Here is a 16,071-nt window from a genome sequence, read left to right on the forward strand (position 1 = left end):
AGTGTCACTTTAAAGGCACAGGTTTACTGAACATCTATATTGATTAGTTCTTTTCGTACAGAGTTATGTCACTCGAAGAAATTAATATAATTTTCAATATCTTTATATTTGGTGTCACTCTCACAAAGCGATCAAACCTACAAACAAGTAACTTTGAGCTGCAAATGGCAATCAGTCTGACACTTGTCTTTTTTATATAATGTGCATTATAGGTCTGTTCTGGCAAGCAAAAGACGTTTGTCGTAAATGATTGTCTATTTTCATTTGGCATCCATTCCATGACATGATGACGGGAATCATCTTCTCTTGCCAGACAGATTCCAATTAAGTTTCTCTTTTGTTCATCTAGTGATCTGTTCATGTCAGTAATCAGTTCATGTTGTCTTGATAAAACTTTAAGCCAACTTTCCCCTATTGTAAAACATTAAAGAGAACCATTCCAAGTTTCTCAAAGAGTGCTGCATTGACACACTAATAAAAAAAAAAGCCGAACATTTTTTATCTTATTTTCCTACATTTCAAGTCACTTTAGTTTAAATGAATCACACATGAATTATGAGTAGAATATGCCTGTATGTAATAACTCAAATGGGAGAAGACAAATGACTTTAAAATTCACCAACAAGTATTGATATATGTTGCTTCATGGTTTACCACATTTCCATGATAGGAGACATCAGTTGTGTATTTTTACGTTGCGTTTGCAATGATAGTGCAAATGCATCATTAAGTTGGTGTTTCCCCACCTGGAATCCTTTGAAGTTCAATCAGTTCACTTATGCCAGTGTCAGACTGGCGTACCAGAGTCCCGCTGAATCAAGGCATTACTGAGTTTTGAATTATATATTCATATGAAAAGTTTGACGTCTGAAACAATTAGGAGCAAGTACACACGGAAGATATTGAAAGATTGACTGTTGAAGTCATTCTTAATGACTCTACAGGGTGTTTAAAAAAAGGAAACTCAACTTCAAAGAATGAGTATGGTCAGACGATATGTTTACTGGCTATAAAACTCCTTGTTCGCATGTGAATGCTCTTTCTAGTTGACACCAGGTAACACCGTTTCATTTAAAGCGCATTTTGTAGCCAAATTGGGCACTTTCTACGACATACATGTAGTGTGGGTTGGGTTTCCTTTTATTGAAACACCCTGTAGAGTGCCTTGGTTTTAGACATCATTCTACTGGTAGTTGTGACCCGAACTCAATGCAAATTAATTTAAATGTAAGGTAATTAGATAGTTTGATCTTGAAACATCTCACAGTCCACTTGTACATGGCTATGGGAATGTGAAGCTCGCACACAGGTTATTATTTCAATTAGAACACTAGAGCGCTATAGTGTCTGTTAAAAGGAGAAACTGTTTGCATCTGATTGGATACCTCAGAGGCACCCAAAGCCAACATATCAGCAGTGTCTCAGGTTTTGCAGAGCCTGTCTGAAGTCTGGGTTCTTGATGAAATAGATGACCACGTTAAGCCAACTGTTGGCCATGAAACAGCAGTGGATAAATGCTCTCATCCCTTCTGATCTATACTCCTCTACATCGGGGTAATATTTCTGCGCTATGGACTGGTAGAGGGATGGAATCCAGCTCACTATGACGGCAGCAAATATGATGAAGATGGTCTTGGCTGCGCGGAGTTTAACTCTATGTAGTGGCTGGTGTGGAGACACTTGCCCAATTGACTTGGTCTCTTGCTGTATGCGCTTTGCTTGACGTCGAGCAACTATCAGAATGTGGGAGTACAAGTAAACCATTATCCCGAAAACAATGACATAAAAGATGATAATCATGTACTGCCGCAGCCCTGAGTTGGGTGGCCAGATGCACATGTGTGGTGGTTGTGTTGCGATGATGCATTGGTTGGAAGTCAACACTCCAAAACAAATGGTGCTGACGGCAATGCTTAGGAGCCATATTGAACAGACAGCTAGTCGTGCCCGCCTTTGAGTCATCAAGATTGTATAACGTAGTGCATACACGATTGCAATGTAGCGATCGACAGTCAGGAGCAGTAGGGAGACCACGCTGGTGGCGATTAAGACAGTGGTGATGACTCCATAGGCTATGCAGAGGAAATCCCCAAATGGCCAGTAGCTAACCAGGACCTCAGTGGCTCTAGGTATCACCCAGATCAGACCAATACCAAGATCAGAGACTGTCAGTGAGGTTAGAAACACTCTGGTGCTATCCTGGATGCTGGTGAGGCGATGGAGAACCAACAGACACAGTGGGTTGAGAAAGAGGATAAGAAGCCCATCAAGAACTAAGATGATTGTTGCAAATGTCAGCAGTCTCTGCAGGGGCTCTTGGGTGTGTGTTGAGTTTGACAGGTCCACCGTAGATACAGCTGGCGTTGTGTGCAAACCCGACATTGCCGTTGAGTTCTTAAGCGTCAAACCAACTCTTTAGATCAATGTAGATCTTTAGTAGACAGTGCATGCACATCACATACAGCCATTTTCAGGAAATGTAAAAGGCTCACATTGAATATGTTCTGACAAAAATAACGGCTTAAGATTGCAATCAGATGACTGTAACATGTGCAAATGCAAAAACCAGCCTACTGGCTTGTCTGTTTCTCTGAAATGAAAGAACCTTGCAATGAAAAGTTAATTATTTGCTTTGTCCACACCTTAGTAGTCCATATGTTGCTCCAGAGGCTAAATTTGTATTTGTCGCTCACGAATGCCAGGTAGACAAATTACCCAGTAGTTTGAACATTAACTTTTCTGAGTCAGAAGTTTTACACATATTTTGGTAGAATAGCAGCTGAGTATGCGAAGCACAGTATTTAAAGAAGTCTGCTTTTTGTTTACTTGTTTTTTTTTTTTTTTGGTTCTTTTATTTGCTGAGGTCATTTATAAGAGTTGATCATTACAAGAACACTCCATCATCCATGCAATCTTGGTGCATATCAAGTTAGGGTACAAAGATCTTTGAGCCCCCTTACATTATATAAATATTTTTTTTAAAAGAGGGCACTCGTGGCACAGATAGATTTTGCTGTGGAGTTCTGCGACAATGTGGTGCCTCCTGGGTTTATTCTGACAGGTCTACTTACAGTATGTTTACATGAATCGTGAGAACATACTCATTTTGTAACCTACTTAGATGGACATAATGGTGGATGAGTGATTTTCCTGTGGTCTCCCCCCCCCCCCAGCCTCGCAAGCAAGCTACATTGATCAACAGATCATCTATGCTTTCTTTGATTGAAATCTCCTCAAAATCATCAAAATCTCCTTAAAATTGTTTCTCTTCATTGATTAAAAGAAATATAATTTATCAGAAGAATAGACGACTTCCACTTTAAGCATTTTTAAAAAGATATTGACTTTGCTGGCCCTTTTAGTTTGTATCATCACGAAACTGAGCAGTTGTTCTCCTTAATGAATTCTGACAGAAAAAAATAGTAAAACTTTACTATAAAGAAATGCAGAAGAAAAACAAAATATAACACAAAACAGGCATGCAACTTTTCCTCGGATCCGCTGATTTCCTCGTTTTTTTTCTTCTCATGAATACCATTACAAATTGAAAACACTGTACAAAGTCTTGTGTGATTTGGAATCCTCATTTTTTCCTTCTAAATCCCCAGTTGCATGCCTGACAAAAGAACTAAAAAATATTTTTGGGATTGAAACTGTTTGGAATGAATCTGAAGATGACTTTAGTAAATTTTCTTCCGGATTCATGTATTTTGGTTATTCAAGTTACCTTTTTGTCTGAATGACATTTTTTCTTTCTTTATCTATTCCCTTTTATCTGATTTTACTGGATAGGAATTGACCGACAGGAAGTATCGGCTGGAGTCATCTGTCAGGGAGCTGAAAGGAAAACTGACAACGTTGGAGGAGGTACGTGCTAAGATACGACTTGACCATGGCAACCAAGTCATGATCTAGCTGATATAAACAGAATGCATACAATTTCACGCTAATGATATGTTTCATTCTGATTTATCACCTTGGAACAACTGGACTTTCATTGTGGTCTAGAGAAGTTATTTATTCCATTTTGTATTGAATTTGGGAAGATTAAAAAAGATTTGTAGAAAAAGAAAGAGTAAGACAAATTATTTGGAATATAAAAAGGTAAAGGAAAGCTCATACTGTAAAAAGGAATTTTTTCTGGGGGGGGGGGGACTGGCCATTTAAATTTTTTTTTTTTTAAAGAACATGCAATGAGCAAACTGTAAATATCAGTTCAGATTTTAATTTTGATGAATTATTGTGATATATGGCAATCGTTAACCCTGTGGACTTTGTGTAGAAAATAGGCCTAGGTGAGGGTGAATTGCAATTGTCACGGCTAGTTGCGATAAATAGTCACGACTCGTTGACCAGACATGACTAGTAACACATTATTTATTTATTGAGTAATACTTCTGGTTAGTGCAACAATACAGCTAACAAATGGGTCTGCGCTTGTGTAATAAACGTTTGGGGCAAAAAACAACGTAACAAGCAGGTCAGGTTGCCTTGAACAGATGGTTCCATATTGATTAGGGGTACTTTGACATGATTGATTATTGTAATTACATATCGTGTAAAGTAAAGGCAGATTGTGATGAAACTTGGTTTGATAAATGAATATATTATGGAGTTGCTATTTCGAAGCAAACATCTTTCATTTCACATACATGCATACTTTCCAGTGAAATTCAGAAGCAATCCCAATACTTTGAAATGTTACGTTACAATCAGATTAGGCCCTGCACATGAATAATGTCTGCGTACTGCAAAGTATTCTAGTGGACCAGCCAAAGTGGAATATTACACTTTTGGAAGACTTTTTTTGGGTAATGGCAGGCAATAATGCCAAATTAATTTTGTCCCAAATACATGTACACACTGAGTATACAGTGTTTATACGTCGGTGAAGGGCAAAACCTAATTTGATTTACATCACCCCGACGCAAAACATTCCATCTTATGAATAGTTAATGCGGTACCCGCTGCTACTGTATGTACATCAGATTCGAACCAGCCAACCGATCCTGTTAGCTTGGTGGTCGAGTGGTAAGACATCTGCACTAGAAAGCAGGAGGTCGTGGGTTCGAGTCCCACCCGAGTGATTTTTGTCAACTTTCACTCGGGAGGTAACACACTGAGTACACAGTGTTTATACGTCAATGAAGGGCAAAACCTAATTTGATTGACATCACCCCGACGCAAAACATTCCATCTTATGAATACCAAATATCCCTAATATGCATAAATTGTTAATCCCAGCTGTGTATATTTATTCCCATATTGGGTATATTCTTTATTTTTTTATTTTTTGAAAAGTTTATTTTTAATAGTGATTCTGCTTACACACCCTTACTTGAATAATATTTTCTTAAGCATATAAGTGGCTGAATAATTATGAGGACATAGTAATGATCCAAAATGGCTACTATTATACCCCCCAAAAATTGCGCATTTACCTTGTCTCCAGATATCATCAAGTTGTCTTGCCAAACCTTAGTATTGATGAGCTTCAAATTCGCAAGTTGCTTACTGGCACAGTTTCCCTGTTTAAACCTTATGGAAAATCATGTGAACAATGATAACATGGCGATATTTAGCCCAGCAAACAACAACAGGGAAAATGAGCTGGCTGGCCCTAAACTAGGCTTCAATTAGGCGAAGGGTCGGCTAACGTGGGAGAATTGCATAAGTTCAAGGAAATCCACCCCCCCCAATAAAAAACCAAATAATTATGTCAATGTCAAAATGTTTTCTTTCCATTAATTTTCTCTCCAATAATTTTGGGAATTTCATTGAACTTTTTCAAGTCTCCCACGTTAGGCAACCCTTCAGTAATTAGGCCAATTAACAGATACCTCGTTTTTCCAGTTTTATGTTTGCTGGGCTGAATTTCACGACGTTATCATAATTATTCAGTTGTGAGTGATGACAGAAAATAGACTTTTGCCTCTGAAATTGGCATTCATGTTCTATCACTATTACTATTAAATTCTTATTCTTTAAAACATCTTTACTGGGCCATTTTTTTAATTGCTTGGATCACAGATTTTCAGGTGTATGTAGAGAATTTCAGTAGTCACGACTAATTTCAATTGTCACGACTAGTCACGACATTGGAACTAGTCACGGCATTGGGACTAGTCACGGCATTGGGACTAGTCACGGCATTGGGACTAGTCACGGCATTGGGACTAGTCACGGCATTGGGACTAGTCACGGCATTGGGACTAATCACGACATTGGGACTAGTCACAGCATTAATGGGACTAGTCAAAGCATTGGGACTAGTCACGGCATTGGGACTAGTCACGGCATTGGGACTAATCACGACATTGGGACTAGTCACAGCATTAGGACTAATCACGGCATTGGGACTATAGTCACGGCAGTGGGACTAGTCACTGCATTGGGACTATAGTCACGGCATTGGGACTAGTCACTGCATTGGGACTAGTCACGGCATTGGGACTAGTCACGGCATTGGGACTAGTCACGGCATTGGGACTAGTCACGACATTGGGACTAGTCACGGCATTGGGACTAGTCACCGCATTGGGACTATAGTCACCGCATTGGGACTATAGTCACGGCATTGGGACTAGTCACGGCATTGGGACTAGTCACGGCATTGGGACTAGTCACGGCATTGGAACTAGTCACGGCATTGGGACTAGTCACGGCATTGGGACTAGTCACGGCATTGGAACTAGTCACGGCATTGGGACTAGTCACGTCATTGGGACTAGTCACGGCATTGGGACTAGTCACGGCATTGGGACTAGTCACGGCATTGGGACTAGTCACGGCATTGGGACTAGTCACGGCATTGGGACTATCGTCACTGCATTGGGACTATGGCATTGGGACTAGTCACAGCATTGGGACTTTAGTCACGGCAGTGGGACTAGTCACCGCATTGAGACTATAGTCACGGCATTGGGACTAGTCACTGCATTGGGACTAGTCACGGCATTGGGACTAGTCACTGCATTGGGACTAGTCACGGCATTGGGACTAGTCACGGCATTGGAACTAGTCACGGCATTGGGACTAGTCACGGCATTGGGACTATAGTTACGGCATTGGGACTAGTTACGGCATTGGGACTAGTCACTGCATTGGGACTAGTCACGGCATTGGGACTAGTCACGGCATTGGGACTAGTCACGGCATTGGGACTAGTCACGGCATTGGGACTAGTCACGGCATTGGGACTAGTCACGGCATTGGGACTATCGTCACTGCATTGGGACTATGGCATTGGGACTATAGTTACGGCATTGGGACTAGTCACGGCATTGGGACTAGTCACGGCATTGGGACTAATCATGGCATTGGGACTAGTCACGGCACTGGGACTATAGACACTGCATTGGGACTAGTCATGGCATTGGGACTAGTTACGGCATTGGGACTAGTCACGGCATTGGGACTAGTCACGGCATTGGGACTATAGTCACGGCATTGGGACTAGTCACGGCATTGGGACTAGTCACGGCTTGGGACTAGTCACGGCATTACGACTAGTCTACTATTTAGAAATTGATGCTCACGACTACAAATACAAGTATTGGCGACAAGTCGACTAGTCGCACTTGTCACACAGGCCTAGTAGAAACCCCCTCAACTACAAAGAAAGAGTTAGGTGGCCTCTTGAATGCTTTGTTCAAATGAAGAAAAAACAGGTTAAAAAAATTGCCATATTTGTGTTGGGATACATTGTAATTCCTACCTGTGTCACAAACTGCACTCACCTCACCACACACAAGGTTGCAAGCATACATTTACATGTTTTCCTGCCTTTTTAAAAATAAAACATACACAATTTTGCAGCCCTTTATATTTTTTTTGGTATTCCTCAATTTACTATAATATCAGAGCAAAATTACCTCCATACTTCAGTTGACTTTTTCCCACTGTGTTAATTTTTACCTCATGCTAATTTAGAGAAGTCTTTGTTAATGACTGAAAGATAATATGGAGTTAAATAAATATAAATGAGCAAATGTTTTTTTAACTCCATTGAATATCCAGGACTATCAGCGGGCCCAGCATGAGCTGCAAGCACTGCGACAGCAGCGGGGGAGTCTGGAATCAGACCAGCGGAGCCGGGAACAGACTCTGAGTCAGCAGCAGACGCGTATTGCTGTGATGCAACAAGAGGTGCGGGATAAGGAGGCCTTGCTGGCTAAGAGCAATCAACTGATGGAATCGGCCAATGAACAGAAGGTAGCACCTGGATTCTTTGTTTTTCCTCAATGTCGTTATGTTCTGTCATAATCAGACACTTCTGGATAAAACTTGAAATGGTGATTCGACTAAAACAGATGTGGGGGTGATGTTTTTTTCTTTCTGATTTTCGGATTTTGTACAAAGTCATGACCCTGTCTAAAAATACTGTAAACGTTTCAGGTGGTAATTGTACTTATAAAGGTGATCTTGTTTTGAGATTATTTGTAGAGGTGAATCAATTCAACAATTGCAAAATCCAAAAACCTTGACAAGCAATTTCCTTGTTATCCCCTGGCTTTAAAGCCAAGAAAGGGGGATCTTGCGATAGTGTATTCCTTCTGTGTGTCTGTGTGTATGTGTGTTCCATTTTGGTTGGGTTAAATGTTTATTGCTGTCATGTGAAAAGTCAGACTTCAATCTCAACCAAACTTGGTGACAATATGGGTAGGGGGACTTAAGATGACTTGAGACATTTGAGGTCAAAGGTCAAATGAGGTCATTGTTGATTTTGGTTAGGTACACTGAAAAGTGTGCTTACTAACTGACTGTATAAATACTGCCAGCATGTCAGGGGGATCGTGCAAGTTTAACTTGCAGTATTTTTGTCAGCCTTTGTGACATCACAAACATCAAATGGGCAGAATGCAGCCAAGGAAAGTCTGTTTTCAAACTTGAAGCATCCATGTAAAGGATTAAATCTATATTTAAACATAGCTTTTTCGACAGGCAGCCCAGAAGTGTATGCTTTTGACTGGACATGTCACATATTTGATTACATATATTTGGGTGCTTAGAACAGTTCTTAACTACAGCACTGGTCTTCTTTCTATAGGCCAAGCTTGAAGAGAGTATTCAGCACAAGAATAGTCTGGTGGCCAAGTTGGAGAGCACCGTCAAATCAACATCACAGGAGGTTATGAAGGTATCTGCAGTATACATGTACCATGACTTGATCAGTGTTCATTTCCATGTGTAATGTCAAACTATCAGTGGAAGAAATTGTACCACTTGTTCAACATGAATAGGACAAAAGTTCCAGTGAATGGGGATGCTGTAACAATGCCATTCCAGTACTACAAATAAAAGAAATATCAGATTTAAAGGTAGGGAACATCATTTGCAGCTATCCAAAATGTAACTGACAAAATTATTGTTGAAAAGCATACTTGGTTCAAAGATAGTAATGGCACTAAACTCCCTGTGAAATTATTCTTTCTGGCATGCTGCCATTTTGAAGAAAACAATAAAAGAAGGCCTTTTCCAAAAATGCGTCTTTTTAGTAATTTCCTTTAGGAGTTTGTTTTTAATTTGGGGAAGCCGTGAATGATTGTACGCAAGCACTGACACGACGCACACGCACTCACTGTTGCTGTTATACGTCATTTCAGTGCATGACATCGTGTAGCTGCAATCGACTAAATGAAAACGTGTCCCGGACGCTGCATGATTTCGGGCGCAAATCAAAACATATGACTCGGTAACTTTTGAATGAAAATCGAGATCTTAAAATATTGTTTTTCTCGGAATAGACAGCTTTCACTGAGCTGAAACTTCATCAGAATAGTTGTTAAGCACCCTTCTTTAGATTTGAAACACTTTTTTGCTTTAAACGAAAAAAATGCACAAAAGACAAATGATGTACTCTACGTTTAATAAGCAAATGTTCATATTTATTAGTTACAAACTAACATTTATGATTAACAAATTTAACTTTTCAATTTTGGTAATATGTAAACTGATGTCATTAAGCTTGAATTAACGTCTGTTTGTATCCACATAATGGCATTAGTTCAGCACCTGCTTAGTTGCATATTGAGGGGTGTATGGATTGAACTCTGCCTTGGAGACGTGAGATTTCCATGGAAACAGTCGAGTGTTTTCCCAACATCCTCCAGACTGCAACCACCCATTTTAGGATGAGAGGAGGAGATAAATGTTCCATTGAATTTGCTGACGTACGAAGACTCTCTGCAATAAAACAAATATTACGCATTTCATAGTTCAAAGGTTTTGAGCATTCCATGTTTTTGTTTCTCTGTAGTGAAGTCATAAATAGACTTCAAATTGGTCTTGTTTTTATGAAAGAAATTATGTCAAAAATTTATGAGAAATGCCGCGAAGTAACCATCAATTTTGATCTTTTTTTGCCCACTACACCTACATATGCATAATTTTAACGTGTGGTCTTAAACACCGTATGCTCCAAAGTTTCTTGGAGTATGCAGGAAAAATAGCCATACTCAGTGGCACTCGATTTCTCAATTCCTGTTCAATATTACATTGTCCTGACCACTGAGCTTTGCTGGATAGCCAACCAGTACATTATTGGCAAAAGTGACATCATCATAGTAAAATTTTCCATTAGTTAGGTGTACAAGTCCTGTTGAATAGTTACTTGAAAGACTGTGTCTTGTGGATTTTTCAGGGAAATGAGATCATTAAGAAGTTGCAAGGGGAACTCAAGGCCTCGCTAGCAAAGGTGAGTTCAAATAATGAGAAAAAAACACCCTTCAACGACCCTTTGAGCTTTTTATTTGTGCAACTTTTTGAATATTTGTAATAAATGATGTGGATTGAAAAGTGCTTTAATAATGTTTAAAAAAACCCAGAAAAGTGATGAATTGCAGACAAGTCAGAGCGAGTTAAGAAAACTTCAAATAGGTTAAAACAAGTTAAGCTGCCTTCAGACTGTAAAACCAAGTTGAAATGATTTAATACATGATGAGAAAAACCTGACCGATTGGATGAATGGTCTACTTAATACACATTGTGACAAAAGAGACTGTATTACAGTGTGTTTCCAATTGTTGGTTATACCTTGTTTGAAAACTATCACCACCAATGACATATGGTTATCTAACTTATCTTGACATCTCATGATAACTCAACAAGATCTTGATGCCACATTTTTCCTAAATTCTGACAGCATAAGTCTACTCTTTTCGTAATAACCCAATTGCAATTTCAAGTTAGTGTACATTTGCAAAATATTTTTGGCTAGTGGTTAGATGTTGAATCGATCCACTGTAAATATGCAAAATCATTAAACGTACTAACAAAATTAGAGACACAAGTACATTTTTGCTGGACCTGAGGACCAGCCCATGTCCTCAGAATGACTGAGAGTCACCGATTGATTGACTGTCTGACTGATTCACTGAATATGACCAAATGTCCTTAGTTGAGGTTTTCAGGTGCAGCTTGACTAGGCAAACCTGCTCTTGTTCCTTTTCTTTGTGCACATTTTTCTGCCATTATCATCCTCCTAGAGTGCAAGATATTGAATTTAGCATGAATGGTAGAAATTTGGGCGATTCACAATGCAGTGCGCCACCAAGAGTTTGCCATGGAGAGTCCATTTTTCAAGTTTACGGTCGACAAAACACGGCCCATTTGAACAAGTGTCAGTAAACAACTTGAGCTAATTTGTTATAGATTGTGGCATAGCGTTCTGCCGCTTACAAAAAACACCATATTGATAAAAACAAAAGAAAAGGACAAACAGATACTCGAATCATACACTTACGAAACTACTGACCGGACAAACTAAAAAATTTCAAAAATCCCGCGCTGTGAATTTGTCGACCATCTCCCACAATGCACTGGGAAAACTTAACTCTCCGTGGCAAACTCTTGGTGGCGCACTGCATTGTGAATCACCCAAATTCTAAATTGGCTTATTATTCAACCGAGTTCCAAAGTACAAATAAAAAAAAAAATTCTGGAAATACCCGAACCATTGCCTCAAGTAAAGATATCGATTCATCTATTTTTTTTTCTCCAAACAGCTGAAGCTGAAGAACACTGTAACTGGCAAACAGGAGAAGTTATTGGAGGAGCGTAACCAGACATTGAGGGCGCTACAACAAGATGCAGACGGGCTGAAAACAAAAAGCCAACAACTAGAAAATGAGGTACTAGATGCAGTGACCAGACATTTTTTCATGGGGCAGTTGAGTCACTCGGTTCAAATCCAGATATGAGCCCCTTTTCACTACTTTTGAGTTTAAGTACATGTAGCAATTACTTTTTTTGGAGTGTGAGTCGAGAGTCGCTTTATCTTGAGCCACAAGTCATTTTGTTGGAGTCCTAGTCACAAGTCCTTCTCATGAGACATTTCTGTGAATAATGAGTCTCGTTGGGCTCATGCAGTCATGATATGAGTCACTCAAAATATTATTGAAAAGAAAAAGATATGTATTGCAAATGTTCATCCATTCAGATGATAAGGGAACAATTGCAAAGACATAAAGCCAAATTTGCACTCAATGCTTCAAACTATTGGCTTTAAAAAAAAAGAAGAGTTTACTATGTAGGATTTCAACAACAGAGGGCTCAATAGTGCCTGGAGTATTAAGATAAATGAGAAACATGCGAAAAGAGATTCCACAAATCAGCCACTTGCAAGGTTACGCACAGGGCAAGAACCAAGGTGCATCGGTGTGGCCAGATGAGGCAGGTAGGCGTGTTATCATGGTAGCCTGAGTAGTAATATTGCGAGGTTCCGTCGATTCCCCGGTTTTACCCGGTTCCAATATGAGAACCGGAACCGCGAGTCCAATCTTTTCGAGAACTGGGTACCCGCTATGCTCGGTTCCAGCTCCAAAAGAATCAGTTCTAGATTAAATTACCCATTCTCTGTGCACAAAGCCCAGAGCCGAGAATCGGCTCCATAGGAATTCACCCAGTATTGCTGTGAAGGCCCGGGTCCCAAGGGGAATTTTACTCTGGCTAGTCAAAACAATGGCGGGGAAAACCACAGAGACTCTCACATGATTTACGGAGAGTCGGAGACAAACCGATCAGCTGAGCTATTTGTGGCCACAAGGCATAGAGTATTGAACCCAATACTGTCCCTGTACCATGGATAATAAGTGTTTTGAATGACACAATCACTCATGGGGCCTGGCCAGGCCGATCTGGGCTACTTGGAACCCGCTGTGAGTGCTTGAATCGGCTCTGATGGACCCGGCTCTGAAAACGGCTCTGACGGACCCGGGTACGTGACTCGCTCCATGACTCGTTCCAAGCCGAGTATTTTGTACCTGTACCCGGGTCTGTCATAGCCGATTCCAGCTTGGAGCCGGTTCCAAGTATGCTCAGCACAGTTACAGTAGAGATTGAGTTTCGCTCGCATGGGTAGTATAGTGTACGTGTGCAGCGCAGTGAATCCTTCTATACAGGGTCGGCGGTCGTCGCGGTAAATAAAATCATAGGCAAGGAACAGAAAATAAAGCAATAAACGCTATGTTTGCTTTTAATAACACAATCTCCATAGTTTCGCAGGAAAACTACACACATTTGAAACAAATACGCAGTGGGATAGCATGTATTGCTCGTCGAAATCCCGGAGGATGGGGCGCACAAGGTGACACCGTTTACTTTACATGTAGTTTCAAGGGCTTATGTTTTTCTTTGAATTTTCCGGGAGCCGGTCCCGACTCGGAACCGGTTCTTTTTAGCGAACCGGAGCCGGCTCCAGAAATTCTGGAATCGCCCAACACTAGACCAGAGTAGCCAATTTGACTAAATTATTTGCACGGCTGTAACTGGAAAATTCATCAGCACTTTTGATTCAACGTCAAAACTGAAACAAACTTGAGTCTGAGTTCTTACAATACTCCTGTTCTTTTGATGCATTTACAGAATGACAGAATGAGAGAGACGCTGGAGAGTACAAGGACAAAACTGGAGGAAAGCCGACAACTGCTGAAAACTAATGAAAATGGTAGGGCTTTGTGTTGCAATCCCATCCATTCATGCTACTGGTCTGACAAACTGCCAGAAATAGAAGTGACAGAAGAAGTTTGGACCTGAAATTTTGGAGCAAGGTTTCTGTCTAGATATTGGAAATTGCTCCAGCAGGGGGCATAGCAGTGAGCACACTGAGTTGCCAGTAGGCTTGAATGTATGGCTGCGCTGTATCAGCAACATGAGATTATGGCTGGCCACACGGAGTATTACCCGCTCTGCAATATCGCGGTAAATACCCGATCTGTCACACGCACAAATCCGGCTGTTCATATTGTATGTACACGCAAACGTGTGTTCACTGTAGATCGTGGACGTCCTATTGTCCCTCTTTTGTTTGTACTCTAACTTTTTAGGAAGACTCCCATAGGTTTTGTACACGACCCCAATCGCGGACGTATGCTGGGAATCGTGGACGATATTGTTCTCTTTTGTTCTCTGGTATTTTTCGTCCACGGTTCTAAAAGATGAACACGTACGTGTGTACACACTGTATTGTAGGTGCACACGCACTGCCCGTACATGAGAGTCCAGCCCGTGCTCTGTAGGAGCACAGCATTGATTAGTCTGTCACTTCCGGGTTTTATGGTTCTCTTCACTTTGCATCGCGAATCTCAGGCAAATGGGGGGGGGGGGGGGGGGGTTTGAGGATATGGACATTTTCCAGTATGTTTTTAAACAGCGTGGTGCGTCCAATCAAGGGCCAATCAGATCCGTTCGATCGTAAGCAGCTCTTTATGGTTAATATAACTGCAGAACCTGGAAGTTACAGTTGTATCAAGGCTGTGGTCCTGACAGACCACGGGCTGGACTTTACGTGTACAAATGTACTGTGTGCATGCACTTTGTGCCAGGCTTCGTAGTACGATGTGATGGATCAGGGTTCGCCGTGTGTGTGGACCTGTGAGCCCGGTGTAATATGGCCATCAATGCCCGCACGCTGATCACACACACAGAATTCAAGGCTAAGTTGCCAGCTTTCTTTAAAATAGTTGTGTAACATTACCTTTTGGTCATGAAACCATTAATTTCCCAAAGCATGCAAGACATTGTAGCATATTTTTTGTTATTGTTTTGTTTTGTTTTTTGTAGTCATCAACTGGTTGAATAAACAGGTGAACGAAGCCCAGATGAGTAAGCGACATGGCATGTTTGAGGTTCCTACATCCACTGTGGCTTACAGACCCCAAGGGGTAAGTTGATAGGGCAGTATGATTGTGTCAGGATATTACTGTTTGGTTGGAAGGACAGAGGGTTGAGAAACTTTGAGTAGCAATCCCACGAGTCAATCACAAGTCAATCACAAGTCATAACACAAATCAAACCTCAAGTTGGGCAACAAGCAACAGTTCATGTGTTTGGCATGATTGGTGGACTTGCGCTATTACCTGATCGAGCAGAAATACATTTGTGCGATCGATTGATCCCGTAGGATATCTCAGACTCTACTTCCCTGATTAAAGACAATCCCCTTGATGAGCCATAAATTAGAAAGAAAAGGTGATGGACTGATGGCAGCGCGATCGACTGATTGCGCAGCGCCACCTATCTCACCCAACAGAGAAACTTTGACATAGGAATGGCTATGTCACAGTTCATAGTAGCTTGTAGAGGTATAGATAGATGTATGAAGCATTTGAATTCACTTCCCTTTGCCCTTCCCAGCCCAGGGGCTAATTTTAATGAAACTGGTAAGCACAACAATTTGCTAAGCACAAAACTACTTGCGTTTAGCAAAAGGTGACTTTTAGGTCACTAGCCAGATGTCATGCGGTGTATCATGCTGGGGAGTGGTTCTCGGCTAATTTTGTAAAAATGTGCTTATCAATAGTTTCTGCCAAACAGATTCATGCAATTGGGCCCTAGTCTACAAACTTAGGTATAATAGTTTTTGAGGACCTGTTCTTCCATAAACATTTGGCCAAGACAAACATCCTTTTTTTTTGGCTTCTAAATTATACACCTTCATATTGAGCATTTGTGGCTGAGAATTCCACTAACAAATGACAAGTACAATGTATACTGAACAATTTTGTGTAGACCCCACTCTGTTTGTTACAGGGATGTTCTACTGTACTTGTCTCCTCTTGACCAATTTGGTAG

The 16,071-nt window shown here is 40.8% G+C and overlaps 1 protein-coding gene across 2 annotated transcripts in view; it reads left to right on the forward strand.

Annotated features, from left to right (window-relative positions):
* LOC119728288 (spindle assembly abnormal protein 6 homolog) overlaps positions 1–16,071 on the forward strand; it is a 38,762-nt gene that overhangs the window by 21,105 nt on the left and 1,586 nt on the right. For both annotated transcript variants that reach the window (XM_038200474.1, XM_038200473.1), the window contains exons 10-16: positions 3,793–3,867; positions 8,020–8,214; positions 9,050–9,139; positions 10,643–10,696; positions 12,006–12,131; positions 13,864–13,945; positions 15,061–15,161. In XM_038200474.1, the coding sequence (XP_038056402.1) occupies positions 3,793–3,867; positions 8,020–8,214; positions 9,050–9,139; positions 10,643–10,696; positions 12,006–12,131; positions 13,864–13,945; positions 15,061–15,161 (723 nt within the window). The remainder of the gene's footprint in view (positions 1–3,792; positions 3,868–8,019; positions 8,215–9,049; positions 9,140–10,642; positions 10,697–12,005; positions 12,132–13,863; positions 13,946–15,060; positions 15,162–16,071) is intronic.

The sequence above is a fragment of the Patiria miniata genome, unplaced genomic scaffold (assembly GCF_015706575.1).
Source record: "Patiria miniata isolate m_02_andy unplaced genomic scaffold, ASM1570657v1 HiC_scaffold_20, whole genome shotgun sequence".
Lineage (NCBI taxonomy): Eukaryota > Metazoa > Echinodermata > Asteroidea > Valvatida > Asterinidae > Patiria > Patiria miniata.